General features: G+C 44.4%; 1 protein-coding gene across 2 annotated transcripts in view; it reads left to right on the top strand.

Annotated features, from left to right (window-relative positions):
* PPM1F (protein phosphatase, Mg2+/Mn2+ dependent 1F) overlaps nt 1–13,240 on the top strand; it is a 177,842-nt gene that overhangs the window by 582 nt on the left and 164,020 nt on the right. For both annotated transcript variants that reach the window (XM_086942726.1, XM_086942727.1), the window contains exon 2: nt 7,252–7,536. In XM_086942726.1, the coding sequence (XP_086798852.1) occupies nt 7,319–7,536 (218 nt within the window). In that variant the 5' untranslated portion in view covers nt 7,252–7,318. The remainder of the gene's footprint in view (nt 1–7,251; nt 7,537–13,240) is intronic.

Below are 13,240 nucleotides of genomic sequence, written 5' to 3' on the forward strand. Positions count from 1 at the left end.
TTTAATGTTACCGTTGTTGAACAGTTAAATATTTTGATGATGTTTTAAGTACATATTTAGTCTATTTTGGGTGGATGATAACTATTTTAAGCTGTTTTCTGACTTAAACTGAGAAATGGTGTAAATGATAGTACTGCAGTGATCTGATTATTGTAAAAGTCTCGCTTATAATTTTAGTTTGTGATGAACCATTTTTTTTAAATTACAAAACCGGGTAATTTTAATGTAGGGGGAGGGATTCTGTAAGCTATTGTAACAGATACGTCACTTAGCAGTAGAATAATATGGGGAGAGAGAGTTTGGGAGGATAAGGGAAGAGGGATCCAGAGCCAGTTACTGAATTAGTGAAAACAGTTTCTTAAAACGTTAAAATATAGAGTTCTTGGCTTGATGGAAATCTGAAATTGGCAAGATGTTCCCAAATGACTAGATGGATTTCACACCTGGACAAACACCTCTAATCCCTGACTAGCTTGGCTAGATCTTCGGTTCATAGGTACTCTCAAACATTTTACCAGGGGCCAAATAAGTTTTGTCTGTAATGTGACCGAGGGCTGCATTTATGCCAGCATGGTGACGGTTTTTGGGGGGTGGTAAGGTGGGTATAGGGGAAGCAAAGCGTTTATTTCTAGTGGCCAAATCGCCCAATTTAAAACCATTAAACCTGGTAGTCATCACAGCATCCCCACTTTACCGAAATGTGTGATCCTAGGCAATTGTTTTATTTCTATTTCCCTCCTTTTTCTTCATCATAACATTGAAGAGGAGCTCGAAATACATAACTTCAGCATGTGTGTTGTACAAAATCTTCCAGTGTTTTGATTTTATTAAACTATAATGTTGTTCGTGTGCAATAGAAAACCAGCCTGCCCTAACATAGAACATAACATAGCATCTTAGTTAACTATTGTCATAGTTGTTATTGGGGAAAGAGTGGAAATAAATGCTTCTACATTCATATTTGAAAACTCTCCCTAAAAAAATAAATACTTCTCAATGTTCTGATATAATCTGATGTACTAAGGTAAAATGGTTCTGCATGTTAATGAAATACAGATTATTTGAATTTTGAGAGACCGTATCATATTTGACCCTTTCGCTACACGATGGCTTTGAAAATGAAGGTGTTCCTAAATTTAAATGGTGCATGACAACCTAGTTACTTCCTTTCTTTAACTTCAATTAACCTTTAAATATAGGCTTGCCTGTTTATTTAACATATTTTTAGTGTTGGTGCTGAGTCAAGTGAACAGCAGCCCAGTGCTGCTGTAGATCAGGGGGCTGCATGTAATGGTCAGGAGGGCCACACGTGCCCCCGGGCCATTCTTTGGGTATCACTGAACTAGCTCCTCAGTGATTCAGTATTTCGTAATGTATATGCTACAAGCTTTCCTTGCTCAACCTTCATAGAGAAGATTTAATAGAACTTTTGTGAATTTTACTCATTTATGTATTGTAGACAACTTCCCTTGTGTAATAACCCAAAAGGGTAATCCTTACGTCTAAATGCCTAGTGTTACAAGTGCTTTCTCACTGAACTCCATACTGTTAAAGATGCAGTTAATATGCCCAAAGCCCACTTTTTGTGGCACACTACAGACAAAAATATATATGTTTTGTGATGTTTTTGAAGATTAATTAATTTTTTTAAAGGAAAAGTATATTGTGTGCTGGGTCTATTTTTGTCTGACATTTGGAATAGATCTTAGTGGTATGTACCTTTTGGTGAGTGCATGCTTGTAAAGTAACTGATCAATTCTATTCCCTTCTTCTACTGTTTCATCAGTTGATTTCGAAGTTTATTTTTATACAATGCATAACATGCTCCATACACAAATAGGTACTGTCGTATTCTCAGCATCGCATTCTTCAAACTCGCATTGATGCCTCGAATCTGTACAGCCACTCAGATATAAGCAATAGACCAGGGTGCACCCCAACATGATTTAAATGGGTAAGCTCACGCACCCAAACTCATAATTTCCTACCCAAAGCCATAACAAGATGTGTTTGTCCACTATACAGATTAATCCTTTACTAGATAATGTGTCTGTCTACGCTAAACATTCAAACCACTATCCTATAATTAACATCTAAAGAGGCAATCTCTGCTTTATATATTTTTCTTTAAGTCCTAAAACCTACTAACACATTTGAGTGGTAACTAATACCTATGATTGATTCCCCAGAATCATTTCCGCGTCCTCACTAATACGCCAGCCCAACAAGAATGCCACATAAGTATTTAAAATAAGTGGTCGACTTAGTGGTTTCCTGCCACTGCAGAGTACAGCACTGGCACTTGTTATGTCTCATTAATCACCCACTCATTCACACAACGGATATGTTCCCATGGAATCACAACATAACTGTTGTGGATTGGCTTTTATGTGTTCTGTCACGCACACTCTGCATTAGTTTTTGAGTAATTGGCTATATTATAAGCTATCCACTGTTGTTTCGGACACCCGCATTGTTTTTTTCCTGTTAGGTGTAGCACATTGTGAGCTATACACTGAACATTCCGCATGTACAACACTGCTTATGTTTATCTGCTGCTATGCTACAAATATCGCCACAGTTAAGCATGCACTATAAACCTATAAAAACACATACAGACCTTTACAACACATACATCCACTATTCCTAGTCGGCTGTCATCGGACATCCTGCAGGTATCCCGCCAATCAGCACTTAGTGCAGAATATATTTCCAAGTACACTTATAGTTTGTTTTTCCCAAACAGAGCAAGTTAGACAGAATCCAGACACCCTCCTATGCGAACCACAGCTCCACAGCCATGTAGTTGGCAGTGCTGCAACTGAACAGCAGTCTCCCCCAAACACACCAACATAGATCATAAAACCATCTCATAATTTCTGTAATCCTGGTTAGCAATGCACGTCTTGAAGGTCTGCACAGGCCGTTGAATGGACAAGTGGAAATTCATCTCCACGAAAAACATGATGAAGTCCTTTGGCACAACCACTTGTAACGTGAAGCGCTGTAAAGATGTGTATGTATACAACTGTTTCCGTTGTAAGATGTCTCCCTCTACCAGTAGAGTACACATGATAATTTTCTGTGATCATTGAATGCTTTCCTCATTAGTGAAGCAGTATTGTCTCTGTAGTGGTGTTGTGCTGACTGCTAGCCTGTCCTCTATGTGCATTTACAGTTGTGCCCTGAGTTGGATGGTGATATTTTCTGTTTTTCCATTATACTTTTTACTCGGTCTGCCACTGACATTCTTGTCTGTCATTTTTTCGCATTGGTTCTTTGTCATCACCCCCTTTTATTATGATTTGCCGACCATTTGGAGTCAATTGCTAGGCTACTGTTGGCCTGTTCTCCTTTGCCTGTTGTGGTGCATGCTAGTCTGTTTTATCCTGTCTGCTTCGACTGTTATGACTGCACTGTGTCTTCCAGACAAATTATGATGCAGCCATATGCTTGACTGCTGCTAGTTAAGCCTTGTTTATCCATTACAAGTCCATGTGTCCTGGTGGCAGGATGTTGAAGCCGGGCAGGGTTTCAGATTGCACCAGGCACATTTATTTTCTAAAATTAGACAAAGAGTTTCAAAACTGGGAATGACGGCGAATTTTTACGAGTTTTCCCTTTTCTCCTTATATGAACATATCAGCTGTGGCAGCTGCACCTCATTACAATAGGGCTCTCTGGTTTGGAGAGAGCCTTTAAGGTAAAACTTTCCGTTTGTGATAGCTTATTCCTGAAAAGAAAGTATGTATTACACAAAAAGTACCCGCATTTATAAATGCATATGTTTAGCTATCTGGGATCTTGGAGTGAGAATTAATATTTTATGCCTCTTTCGCTTCAAATTTGCAGAATAAGGGGCAGAAAACCCTTTCTTCAGGGTGTTGTTATATGTAGACCTGCAATGTGCTCTTCACTTAGTGCTGTGATCCCGTTCTCCATCAGACGTGTGCAATGTTTCTCTGTGGCTGCATGCCACATGCATGTGTTGGTTTTACCTGCACATTTCGTCTGTAGCACTACATGTGTTCCATTGCAGCATCTCGGTGCTACAGTGCTGACCTGCTCCCTCACGCCCCTGTCCTGTTTGGGCCTTGTGATGTCTCCCAGGAGCAGTGTGCTGCAGGAGTCCGTTCCCTCGCACTCCTTCCGTGTCTTATCTTTGTGAGATGTCACAAGCTCGCTGGTTCCCCTTTAAAGAGCCTTCGCACCAGCAACCCTCATTGTTCGCCGCTTCCTGCCGAGCGTTTCCTCTTGCGAGGCACTTCCTACCCAAATCTTTCCATTTGTAACTTCTGCTGCAGGAGGGGGCGGGTAGGGGCACTCCATGAAAGAGCCGCAGTGTGCCAGATGGCCTGTGCTGATTGCATTTGCAGCCCAGAAAGGCCATCTGGCCCATGCCCACAGCCCGTACAGGGTTTCTGTGCCCCGACCTCCGCGGGGACCGCGGCCGGGCGCTTCCTAAAGACATGATATTGTGGCCCAGGAGGGATGCTGGGCTGGGAGATGCGGCTTAAGTTCGGTTGCCAGGAGGCCTGGGCGGGGCTGCCGGAGCACCGAGACCAGGAAGGAGCCTTCAGCTGTCAGTGTGTGAGTAATCGCTGTGGTGGCAACGCACCGCCGGTGACCCTGATGTTTTAGATGCGTTCAGTCTTCATTGCATCTCCCAACAAGAATGCACTGCATTCCTGAGACGGGCATGTTAGCACAACGGGCCCGCTGTCCGCTGCATATTCTTCAGCCTTCCAATATCGATTCCTGCCCCCTGCGTGCCTCCGCTCTCTCTTCTAAGAGGAAAACAATCTGAGGATAACACCCTTAGTGAAGTTTGTTGGGTTAAGTTCGCCTAGGCCCAAGTTTTCGCGTATTGGAAGATGCATTTCTGTACGAGATAACTTCACTCTAATCAAATCAGAGGCGCAACTAGAGCCAAATTTCGGGGGGGGGGAGGGGGGGAGGGGAGAGGGGGACGGGGGGGGGGGGGCTAAAAAAAAATTTCGGGGGGGGGCTTAACATTTAATCAGTAGGCAGAGTGGAGCTGCAGGGGCTCTTAGAAGGGGTGAAACAACTGCAAGGCCTAATTAACATTCAAATGGTCTTTTAAAGACCTGAAAAACGTTCGGCTGCGGCTCTCTGTGTGCCGGGGATCTGTCTCATCCCGGCCTGCCACACACAACGGGGGAAGCTGAAGCCCGGTGAGTCCAATGGGTGTTGCGCGCCTGAATCAAATCCACCTCACTATTAAAATGTGTGCAGACGTGTTCTTTCCAAGTTTCTTTTCGGGTGTTTTCGACGTATTCAGAATTTTTAAATGCAAGTTTCGTTTTTAGGGCTCGCTGCGAAAAGCGCGCTCTCGCTGAGAGAACTATAGATGCCGGCTCAGCCGACAACGAGGGGAGACAGGAGCTGGCCACGTGCACATTGAGACGCATGGCAGAGTTGGATTCCGACGCGCGCGACCCAATCCCAAGGCGCGCGTCGGAATCCAACTCTGCCATGCGCTTTGGGATTGGGTCGTGCGCGAATTCCCTGCATGATGACGTGATGCTGGCGCGCAAAGGCTGTGTCACTGACAATAGGAAAGGAGGCGGAACCCGGAGAAAGGAGTCGTGGCTTCCAGAAGGCTGGTGCTGTCAAGATGAACAAGCATTGGAAATGCAATATTATTATTATTATTATTAATACAGTTTTGTATAGCTCGTAGTTACCCTGGGGCATCCCAGCGCTTTTCAGGACTGAAAGAGAAGTGGGGAGCCATCAGGGTCAGCAGTTGACAAACAGGTGTGTTTTTCAAATGTTTCCTAAAACGAAGGAGACAGGATTCGGATCGCAAACCTAAGGGAAGTGAGTTCCAGAGCACGGCGATGTTCACAGAAAATCTCCTACCCCCTGTGCGAGCTTTTTTTACTTTCAGGGTTTTAAGCAAATGTTTTTGATCCAAACGCAGGGTTCTGCCAGCCTTGTAAGGAGTAACTAAACCTTGCAGAACGGGAGGACCTGTACCTCGCAGAATTTTGTGCGCGAGACAGAGGGATTTAAATTTCACCCTTTCACGCACCGGTAACCAGTGCAGAGCCTTCAATGCCAGTTTGGCCGACCGTGACATGGGGATGTTTTTAAGTACTCGTGCTGCCGCATTTTGAATTTGTTGTAATTTATTCAAAGTTGCCTCCGGGGCGCCTAGATAAATAGCATTGCTATAGTCCAGCCTTGATATAATCAGCCCTTGGATAAGAAGCTTCCGAGATGGTAAAGGAAGAAGAGGCAGCACTTTGCGCACAGACCGGAGGAGACCAAAGCAGACCCCTGCCATTTTAGTAGCCTGGGTCCTGAAGGAAAGATCTTGCTCCAACCAGATCCCAAGACTTTTAATATCCTCCTTAGGATTCGGAGGTGAGCCCAGGCAGCTGGGCCAGGCCGCATCCGGGAATGGGGATCCTTTATGCCCCAGCAGCATAATTTCGGTCTTTGAACCATTCAGTTTTAAAGCTGACTCTCCCATCCCTGTGTGAACTTTGGATAGACAGGAGTGGAGCTGGTCAGGACTGTCAGTGGCCTGGGAAGGGGCAAACACCAAGGAAAGTTTGAGCTATTTGTCTTGTAAATGACAATTTTTTTATTTGTGTTGGTTTTGAAAATAGCTAAATTAATAGCTTTGTCATTTACAATGCCAATAGTTAGAACTTTCGCAAATGTGACACCTATAGAATTTGTAATGCAACATATGTTGTATTTACGTGACTTAGATGTATTGATATTACAAATAACAATGGCTTTTAATTTTTTTGAATAATTAATACTTAAATAAAAGTGATTATAATTTATAATGGCAATACCTTAAACCTTCGTAAAAAACATTTGTTAAGTTTATGTTCAGTGTATTTTATTGTGACTAACATCCAAGAACAGAAGTGAAATATTAACATTTTTTTGTGACATTTGTAATAAAGGAAGGTCTTAATTAAAAGTCAGCCATAAGAATGCAATCGGGGTCGCAAAAAACCCACAATTCTATTAACCAGCATTTCCTTTACACAACATGACTTTTTTTATAACGTGGTTCCTGAAGACGTAGACTGCATAAGTAGAGTGTTTTTATTAGGTTTAGTTGCTAGATTTTTCTGAGTTAATTTTGACAGGATGCAGGACCAGCGATTGTCCAAGTGCTTGTCGATCTCGTTACATGGAAGTTGGTGGGGATGACCAACATAATATACGTTTTTCTAATCTTGCTTCTATTTTTCTCTGCAGCGCTCTCCCAGCTTCATGATGTTGGACGAGCATAAACCATAGTCTGGGTGGAAACTTCTCTGCAGACATGACCACCCATGAAAAAACACGGCCTGCTGCTGGAACGAAAAGTGAGGCAGCTGAGCCTGAGATGGCGCGGAAGTTCCTGGATTCATTTCTGCACGAGTTCCCAAGCCCACTGGGACTAGAGGACCCTCTTCCTGTGAGCCTCCAGACCAAAATGCTGAGCAGTGCGGAAGTGGAAGGGGAAGTGATTGAGATGGCACTGAAGCTGCTGGGTAGTAGGTAAGACATGGCACACCCATGAAGATGGAGGACCGCTTAGACTACTTTTTGTTGACTTTGAGTGAACAATCTGACTTCAGTTGAAGTTGGATTATTGACTTGTTTGTAAAGGTCTGGGCTGGTACAGTGTGTTGAAGCAAGTGGGCTATAATATTTCTTGCCGTCCTGTTTTTCTGCATGACTGCAAGGAGTAGATTGGTTCTGCAGTAAAACCTGAGTGACTTCTAAGTTTATTAGATTGCAATGAATATATTTGGCCTTTATATTTTCATTTCTGTTCTTTGCCACACAACTCTCAGCAGCTTTGACTAAAACTACTTCTCCATAATTGTTGCAAATGCTTACCCGGTTGGTAAAATGTTGCTGGAAATTAAATTCAGTGGGATGGATGTGTATATCTTATAAATGGGCTTGTGGAAAAGTAACTGGGCTGATAATAAACCCTTTCAAGACTGCTGTACTGTAATAGACTTGGCTAAAGAAAAATGGATTTTAACAAATGTTGGTGAATGAGATAAAGTGAGGCAACCGTATTAATGCTGTAAACTATGGGTTATAACTATGAGTTTGAAGCGAGAGATGCGTGGTAGTGACAGACGGTCATTCCGGAGCAAAACCGCACACCACCAGTGGGCCTTTTGTAGATACAGCAACATATTATAAAGTTAAGAGTTCACTAACTTGAAGCGAAACGTCTCCAGAGTGAATGATGAAGTTGCAGCAATGATGAGAAGGGCCCTTGTAATAACCACACAATAGGACTTTAATGTAAAAGGGGCTGATCCTTTGCATTCTTCACACCCCATTACTAGGCTGCCTGAGTTTATTTTCTGACCTTGCCTAGTCAGGACTAGAAAAATCATAAAAATGTTACTAGACCTACAGGTCTAGTAACTTGAATTTTCTACTTGGCCTAACTGTAATGTACCTTAACCATAAACTGGTCTCAATATGTCATCCTAGGCAAATATTTTGGTTTCTTTGCACAGCATATCATGTTTCAATATAATCCATAAAGAGCCAGCTTCCTTCAGCCACCAACCGGATGAGGGACAACTGCCTGAAGCTCAACACGGACAAGACCGAGGAACTGATTTTCGGAAGCAAAAACTTCCCATGGGATACATCCTGATGGCCCTCAGAACTCAGACCTATTCCTACTCCTACTGACCACGCTAGAAACCTAGGCATCATTCTGTCCAACAAGCTAACCATGAGGACTCTGGTTAACTCCGTCCCCTCCTGCTTCTCAATCATCTGCATGCTTCGCAAGATATTCAAATGGCTACCACAGAGCTCAAGATGCACCATCACGTAGTCTCTCATCTCCAGCCGACTTGACTATGCACCGCTGTCTACGAAGAGATCGGAGCTCACCTCCTCAGGTGACTGTAGACCATACAGGAAAATATTTTTAATAATCTGTTCCTATCAGGCTCTTTCCCGGTCATTTGGAAGGACACAGCCATTCTTCCTTTGATAAAGAAAGCTAACCTGGATACAACTATAACAAGCAATTATCGTCCAAATGCTAGGCTACCTTTCCCGGCAAAAATAGTTGAGAAAATAATGAACAATCAACTTACACAGTTCATTCAAGAAAAGAAACTACTTGACCCCTCCCAATTTGGATTTCGCTCAGGGCATAGTATGGAAACAGCACTTGTCAAGGCTACCGAGGATATCAGAGCTGCAATGGACCGTGGGGAGCGGCTGTTCTGATTCTCCTCGATTTGTCGGCCGCCTTCAATATTGTGCATCATGACACACTGCTCCAACGTCTGGAAAAAATAGGAGTAAAGAACCTAGCTCTCTCTTTAATAGCATCATTCTTGAAAAATAGGAAACCGACTACGACTCTAGATCAGTTTCAAGTTGCTCCTTACGTACTCCCCTGTGGGGTTCCTCGGGGGTCATCGTTGAACCCATCTCTGTTCAACATTTATGTGTCTGAATTGGCCCCTTTGGTTCAAAAATTCGGCTTTAATCTGACATCATATGCCGATGACACTCAGATTGTCGTAGAGGTGAATAAAAATCAAGCTCCACCTGCCTCACAATTACAGAATTGTGTGAGGGAAGTTAGTCACTGGATGGGAAGGGATTGCCTTAAATTGAACTCTGACAAAACCGAGGTGGTTATCTTTGGCAATCTCCGACCCATATGGGATGACTTATGGTGGCCGGCAGAAATCGGAGAACTTCCGAAGCCGGTAGAAAAGGCAAAAAACCTTGGGGTGCTGATCAATAACAAACATACCTATTCTCAGCAAAACAAGGCCACAGCTTCAGCTGCTTTCTACTTGATAAGAAAACTGAGGAAGATAATACCCTACATTCCCCTAGACCTTAGGATGACGGTGGTAACCACGTTAGTGTTATCGAAATTAGATTACTATAACGGCTTCTACTTAGGGTTACAGAAGCAACACTTAAGAATACTGCAAATGGTACAGAATGCCGCTGCAAGGCTCTTGCTGAATGTACCAAAATACCAATCTGTCTCGGAGGCCCTAAGGAAACTTCACTGGCTTCCAGTGTTTCAGCGCATCAAGTTCAAAGTACTTTGCCTTGCCTACAAGGCGTTGAACTACTGGACCAAAGTCACTAAAAAGTTTTTTCTCATGGTATCATCCAGGTAGGTGCCTAAGGTCTACTAACGCCAGGTTGATGCTGGTACCAAGAATTTGTACGGCAAACTGGGAAGGTCGGAGTATAAGCTACTGCACAGCTAAACTTTGGAATACTCTCCCAGCAGATATACGAGTGGCCAACTCCCTCATCGCCTTCAGAAAAAACCTGAACACCTGGTTTTTTAACTTAAGTCTACTGAATGTAATCCTTTTCTTCCTCTTCTGTTTAGGCTACTTAGGTCCAACCCCAAGACACCTTCGGGTATTCGTGCGCTTTAGAAATCATATTAACATTACATAACAGAACGCTGCAGCCAGACTTGTCCTGGATCTGTTTAGACAAATCCACATCATCCCCTACCTCTGGGAACTCCACTGACTACCTGTACAGAAAAAAATGTGAGTTCAAGCTTCTGACACATGCATACAAGGCTCTAAACAACTGTGGACCCACCTACTTGAACTACCACCTGAACTTCCATCAGCCCACCAGACACCTCCACTCCACATCCACTGTACATCCCCTCCTCTAACTCTCAACCCCTGCAAAGAGTGCAGGTGTGTGTCCCTGTATGAGTTGACAGGGGCTTGCTCTAGCAATCCAAAGAAGCTCTTTTTGGGGAGGGGGGTTAGTGTTGTCGAGCAGCCTTAGGTTTATCAGAGAGGAGTATTAGACATCTGCAGATATGCACAACATTCAATAAATGATGCACACGACTCAATAAGGAGATCCACAATAATTGATGAAAATAACACGTATCTTTATATATGTTTAGGCATCAGAATGAATACAATTCGATAGGTACGATTTTCAAGAGCAGTACCTTTTGCGTTTAAACAGTCTGAGCTTAGTTCATTTTTCAGAGTTTGCAATGTGATCCTATGGAAAGAAAAAAAATTGCGGCATACAAGTTCTTTGCAGCAACTTACAAGACTGACCTCCGGAACTTGAGGTGTGTATGGGGCAAAGTCCAAGGTAGCACTAGCAGGTCACCTCCAGCAGCACTAGGGCAGCTGGGTGCAGTGGTGTAAAACAGTGATGGGTGCCTGATGCAAGTCGATGGGGTTTGTCCTTCGGGCACAGATGAGGCAGTGTCTGACTGGTAGTCCAGTCGGGCTGAAAGACTGAAAGAATGTGGGGTGGGAAAGGATGGGGTTGGGTGGGACCTCAGACCTCATACCTCATGATGCTCAGGATGGGGTGAGACACTTTGAGTCCTCTTCTCCACGGGCCTGGGGTGATTGGTGCAAAGATGTCCATAGACGTTGGATTTTCATCACTGAGAGCAGTCCTGGTAGGGGGGGGGCCTGCAAACAGATGTGGCAGGTGGCGTCGAAGTCCACAGCGGGGAGACCAAAGGTGGGCTTCGTGTCTGGTTTGTCTGGGGATCATGTTGGCAGCATTGGCCCACTTAAGCTCGGACACGGTGGTACAGTGGTGGTTCCTGGTGTGTGGCTTACGCAGATTTGTAGCCTCTCAGCTCAGTCTTTGTTACTTTGCAAGATGCTGGGAAACAGCTCTGGTTTTCCACGGGAATTCCTGTGTCTTTGGATAAGGGCTGGCAGTCCACTCAGGCGTTGGAGCATCAGCAGCTTTAGAGTGAGATGACTTGGGTGCAATTGTCGAATAGGCGAACAGGTCGAAAGGGCTGGTGCCAAGTCTGATGCTTCTTTGCAGTTCTTGCTTTTGTGGCTCTTTGGCTCTACTTCTTGTTGTCGGCTGGATTTGCTTTCTGGCACTGGGGTCCCATAAATACTGAATTTAGAGGTGTGGGAGTTGCAGGCTAGTAGCCAATAGGCTACATACCTTTGGGTCGCTATGCCCCTATATGACCACTTCCTGGGGAGATGGACCTAACCCTGTCCCCGAATTCCTGATTTTGCCATCACTAACATAGGTAACTTTGAAAAGTCGCCTCCACTTCAGGTAGTCCACCTTAAGGCTAGTACTAGCCTGAGAGTGGACACACCTATGGGACTAGCTACTTTTTCCTGCTGGTCCAGGTGCCAAATGACTAGACAAAAGGGGCCGGCTTCTTCTCCTGTGAGTGAAAACAGATGCGCATACTAAACGTGGTAGTCCCTTTGAAGCTCCCCTGCCTTGGAATTCTAATCTGCAGGTTATCCTGTGGAAGTAAGTGAAATTACCCCCTGCCTGAGCAGGCTCTGTTAATGGCCCCCCTGAGAGCAAAGGTTCTCACTCATGAGGGTTAGAAACTCCTCTCTGGTGACAGGCTGGCGAACACCAGACGGACAGCACACGAGTGGCTGGTAGGCTTTCAGTGGGCAGCTCTAACGTGCCCTCAGTGTACAAGTATAACTAAATCCGAAACTGGTATCAGCATGGCTTTATTTAACAGATGTTTGGTACCAAACATCCCTATTTTCAGTGAAGATATCATGTAGCTGAGGAACTCGTTTTCACCAGTGTCCAGCACATTCTTTCGAAATGCCTTCCCTGATCTCTTGTACTGGCAGTAATGGTACTGACCTACACAGGGGCATATCTGCTCATGCAGTTATGCCCTCACATGCACTATAGTGCACCTTGCCTTCGGGCTGTAAGGCCTGCAGTAGAGGTGACTGAAGTCTACTGCATGCAGTGTTGGCAGGCATGGTACACAGGCTGTGTGCCATGTCGTATTTTCACTTGTGTCCATTCCAAGACACGGAGCCTGCAGAGGCAGTTTGCATGTACTTGGTGAGGTGTCCCTTATGGTGGTACAGTTCGTGCTGCATCCCTTGGGGATGCTCTTTAGTACCTCAGACTCTACACTTTTAACCTCTGTCTGCTTCCCATGGGCAGTACCCCTCTGCCTGTTGGCTGTCACTCTTACCATATCATTGTTTCTCTGCCCCCAACGGGGAGCCTTCCACCTGTTTCCCTCCTACCTCAGTCACCTTTAACAAGCTCTTTCCTTCGGGTCCCCATCGTTGGTGCCCCCAAACCCATCTCACCACGTGACTATAGTCCTATTCAGACTGCATGTGCCATGCTGTCTGATGACAGGAAGTGCCTGTTGTGTATGCATATGTTAGATTCGGGAGGACTAATGCTGTTAATCTGATTT

Source organism: Lissotriton vulgaris, chromosome 11, assembly GCF_964263255.1.
Source record: "Lissotriton vulgaris chromosome 11, aLisVul1.2, whole genome shotgun sequence".
Classification (NCBI taxonomy): Eukaryota; Metazoa; Chordata; class Amphibia; order Caudata; family Salamandridae; genus Lissotriton; species Lissotriton vulgaris.